The sequence below is a fragment of the Crocuta crocuta genome, unplaced genomic scaffold (genome assembly GCF_008692635.1).
Source record: "Crocuta crocuta isolate KB4526 unplaced genomic scaffold, BGI_CrCroc_1.0 scaffold443, whole genome shotgun sequence".
Lineage (NCBI taxonomy): Eukaryota > Metazoa > Chordata > Mammalia > Carnivora > Hyaenidae > Crocuta > Crocuta crocuta.
The window spans coordinates 1,424,954-1,428,746 of NW_027529446.1; the positions used below are offsets into that span (position 1 = coordinate 1,424,954).

Sequence of the window (3,793 nt, forward strand, 5' to 3'; positions counted from 1 at the left end):
GTGGGGTCCCCGCCCATATTTATTCGGACCCCAATCACCGCCCCAGTAAAGACCAGCAAACACTGGCTGACGTGTGTGTGCGTTGGGGAACGGGCCGGGGCCTCCCCCTGCGCAGCTCTCCCTTGGCACGAGGGGCGGGGCAGGGGCCAGGTCACCCCCGACAGCGCTCACTGCCCGGACTGCCGCCCCCCACCTCCCCCAGAGCTACCATCTGCACCATTCAGGCCCGGGCAGGTTCCCGCGTCCAGGCTCAAAGGAGCAGGCGGCCCCGGGGCTGCTGCACTGCATTTATTTCGCTGAACCGCGGGGGCCACCGAGCGGGGGGGTCCCAGGACTGCGTGTCACAGTATCGAGGCCTGGCTCAGTCTCGCCCTTTGCCAGCCCGCTGCTTCCGGCGGCCCGGAGGCCGGTCCTCGTCCAGGCGCCGCGGGGAGCCCCAGGCCTGCCTCTTCCTGTGCCCGGGGTCTCCAGAGTCCTGCGCCCGATGCCGATGGCCCGCTTCACGGGCCGCCCAGCGCCGCGGGAGGGCTCCTCCGGGTTCCCTGGCGGCCCGTGGCTTCTCCTGCTTCCGCGGCCTCTCCTCCCTCCGCGGCCTCTCCTTCGGCAGCCTCTGCTCCTTCGGCGGCTTCTCCTTCCGACGCCTCTCCTCCTTCCGAGGCGCCTCCTCGGGCGCGCGCCTTTCCCCAGCAGCCTTCTCCGCCTCCACCGGGGGCGCGGGCGGTCCAGACGGGGGGACCCAGGCCTCGGGCCTCGGCTGCCACGCCGGCGGTGTGAGACGGTGGGGTCAGCGCACGCCTCCCCTGCCGGCCCAGACCCCTTCCCCCACCGCCGTCACCTAAAGGAAGGGCTTACCGGGGGCGGGGGCGACGCTGGCTCCGGGGCCGAGCTGGGCGGTGCCCACGGCTCAGGGACAGGTGCAGAGGCATCTGCCTCCCCAGACACAGCATCTTGGAGGGGACGGGAGTCAGCCCAGGCCAAGGCGCAGACCCGCACTCCATCCCCGCCCCCCGCCCCCTCTTCCCGAGCTTTCAGAAGGGAAGGCTCTCGGGTCTCCACTGCTGGGGCGCCCCTTCCCTCCAGGTCTCCCTCATTCCAGGTGCAAAAGGGCTGGTCACGTTTCTCTGGCAGGAGCTCCCTGGAGCACACACACTAGAAAGGGGGCTCACAGGGCCAGTCCTGGGGGGGAGCAGCGCCTATGGGGGGGGGAGTGAGGACCGCCAAAATCGGACTCGGGGAGAGGAAGGGCCCAGGGTAAGGTCCCCGGTGGGGGGCGGGGGAGGAGGCGCCCTAAGCCTGCAGGGAGAGGGGGCCCCGCGGGGGCACAAGGTCAGTTGCCGAGCAGCGCAAGGCGGGNCCAGCCCTGGGGCAGCGCGGGGTGGGGGGGGCAGGGTTAAGCAGACCCCACCCTGGGGCGCTTCCCTGGGGCGCGGGCTCACCGCGGCACAGCTGGAAGGCGGAACCCAGCAGCGCCAGGAGCGAGGCGAGCACCAGGCACTTGTTGAGGGACAGGTCTCCCCAGGGCAGCTCCTCGCCGGGGGCCGGGATCGGGGGCGGCGGCGGGGGCGGGGCAGCCTGCGCCTTCTTGCGAGCCGGGCTCCGAGGCGCTGTGAGAGCAAGTGGGGGGCTGAGCACAGCCCCACCCACGGGGCAGGCCTGCGTGGCCACACTCAACCCCCGCTCAAGCTTCGGAGCTTCCCTGGGATGGGGAGAATAATCTAGAAGGTAACTCACTGAAGCTGAGGTTGTAGTATCATGAATTAGCAGAGGATCCCAGCCCTTTTAGTGACCGCTGGTGGCACCTGGGACAGAACCCAGCCGGCAGCCCCATTGCGCCCCACTCCCCTCCCCCTACATCCAAGGACCCAGCAGCCCCGGATCTGACCCCCTTGCTGGGCCACATCCAACTTCCCCACCTCACCCCTGCCTTCTGCAAGCCTACTTGCTCCAGCTTTCAGCCTTTCTTTCCCGGCTCCTAGGGCCACTTTGGTCACAGGCTCCTTTTCTGTCTTCTTGGGCCTGGCATCCACACCGCCTGCGGGGCTGCCTTCGGCTGCTGGCTCTTGAGAATCCTGTGAGGAGTCACCAGTCGCCTGGGGCATTCCCTTCACCTCTTTCCCCTGGGGGAGCCCACGCCCTTCCCACAGGGTCACCCCCTTGGCCAGCACATCCCTGGCTCCGGGGTCACTCTAGGCTGAGACCCCAGGGCCCCGGCTACTCACGTGGGGCCAGCTGCTAGCCTCGGCCAGCCTGGGCATCGCTGTCATAGGAAGAGAGAGAGTCAAGGTCGTGAGACCCCCAGGCCCACCCCACCTTCTCATTTTACAGATTCGAAAGCAAACCGGCTCTCGGGCAGCACCCCCCACAGGCACACAGCACTTTGTTGGCAAGCTGGGATTTGAACCCCGACCCACATGGCCCAGCACCCGTGTTTCTGGGGGTCCTTACACACCCCCAAGGCACTAACGGACAGAGGTTGCAAACAGGGACCACAGTTTAAGCCAGTCCAATGGGGGAGCGGAGTCTGTCCTGGCCTCTGAAGCTTAGCCACCTGGCTCGGCGGGAGTGCAGGGGCCCAGCACCTCCGGGGGTACCTGGAACTCTGTCCTCGGGGGGCGGGGCAGGCCCGGGGTCAGCCAGCGTGGAGAGGTCCTCGCCTGCCTGGCAGCTGCCCAGGCCTCCGTCCAGCTCCTGCAAGGCCCTGGTCGCCATGGAGACGTCTGAGAGGCCTGGGATCCGGAGCTGGGGTGGCGGGAGGGCTGCACGAGAGGCGTGGTGGCGCCGTGGGCCTGGGCCTGACCTGGGGGGGGTGCCCTGGGGGGTGTATGCGAATTGACTGGCCCCCCCACCTCAGCCATCACAGGCCCTTCTGCCTGGAGCCCCCTTCGCCTGGCCAGTTGACACTCAGGCTGGCCTTCCCAGGGCACCTTGTCCTCAAGCCCCCCCCCCCGCCCCCTCCCCACAGCCCACCCTCCCTGGGCTCCAGGAGGCTGTTGGGGCCCAGGGAGGGCTGGGACCCACCCAAGGTCATGCAGAGATGAAAAAGAGCCCAGGCCAGGCCCCTGGCCCCGGGGCCGGCTCATGTTCTCTGAGACCAGGGACTATTTTTATCCGGCGCCGGAAGCCAGCGGAAGGGCCGACGTGCTGCCAGCCCCTCCCAGGCTTTTGCCCGCACAGGGTCCCTGGACCCCCCTCGCCTGCCATGCCTGGCACTCCTCTCACGACCCCTAAATCTAGAAGCTCACACAGTGGCCAGGACCGGCCTCCCTCTGGCCAGGAGGGGGGCGGAGGGGCCCCCGGGAGCTTCCTGATCCCAGTGCTGGGCCCTGCCTCCTCCCCCTGCCTCCGCTCCCATGGGGCGGATGAGGAAACTGAGTCTCTGGAGAGAGCCATCAGCCAGAGATCAGAGGGAGCTTGTGGTCGAACCCAGTTCCGCCTATTTCCCAAAGCCATGCCTTTGGGGTCCCCAGCGTGTCATGTCTCCGGCCAGAAGCGTGACCCTTCCCTGGGGCTGGCGCAGGGCACTGGGGGAGGGGCCCGACGGGAGGCAGGTGTGTGCCCTCAGGTATGTAGGGGGGCGGCCACAAGAGTTGGGGGCCCCCATGGACCTCAGAGATGCCCTTCCCAGACCCAAGGGACCCCCACGTCTGCCCAGGCCTCCCCCTGCCCTACTTACTCCACAGCCGCCACAGTGAGCCCGGTGGACAGATGGAGGCTGGCCCCGGACAGACAGCAGCAGGTGGCGGGAGGCCGGGGCCTGGGCCAAGGAGCTCAGCAGGCTGGGGGGGGGGGCCGA

The 3,793-nt window shown here is 68.7% G+C and overlaps 2 protein-coding genes across 2 annotated transcripts in view; one reads left to right on the top strand and one right to left on the bottom strand.

Moving 5' to 3' along the window:
- Positions 1-300, top strand: part of AMH (anti-Mullerian hormone) — a 4,002-nt gene extending 3,702 nt beyond the window's left edge. Inside the window, exon 6 of the mRNA XM_077760615.1 lies at positions 203-300. Within this exon, the coding sequence (XP_077616741.1) occupies positions 203-300 (98 nt within the window). The remainder of the gene's footprint in view (positions 1-202) is intronic.
- A 61-nt stretch (positions 301-361) lies between these two features.
- Positions 362-3,793, bottom strand: part of JSRP1 (junctional sarcoplasmic reticulum protein 1) — an 11,320-nt gene continuing 7,888 nt past the window's right edge. The window contains exons 3-9 of the mRNA XM_077760616.1: positions 3,674-3,776; positions 2,592-2,739; positions 2,220-2,257; positions 1,940-2,069; positions 1,437-1,604; positions 853-947; positions 362-754 (exon numbers count right to left, since the gene is read on the bottom strand). Of these exons, the coding sequence (XP_077616742.1) occupies positions 362-754; positions 853-947; positions 1,437-1,604; positions 1,940-2,069; positions 2,220-2,257; positions 2,592-2,739; positions 3,674-3,776 (1,075 nt within the window). The remainder of the gene's footprint in view (positions 755-852; positions 948-1,436; positions 1,605-1,939; positions 2,070-2,219; positions 2,258-2,591; positions 2,740-3,673; positions 3,777-3,793) is intronic.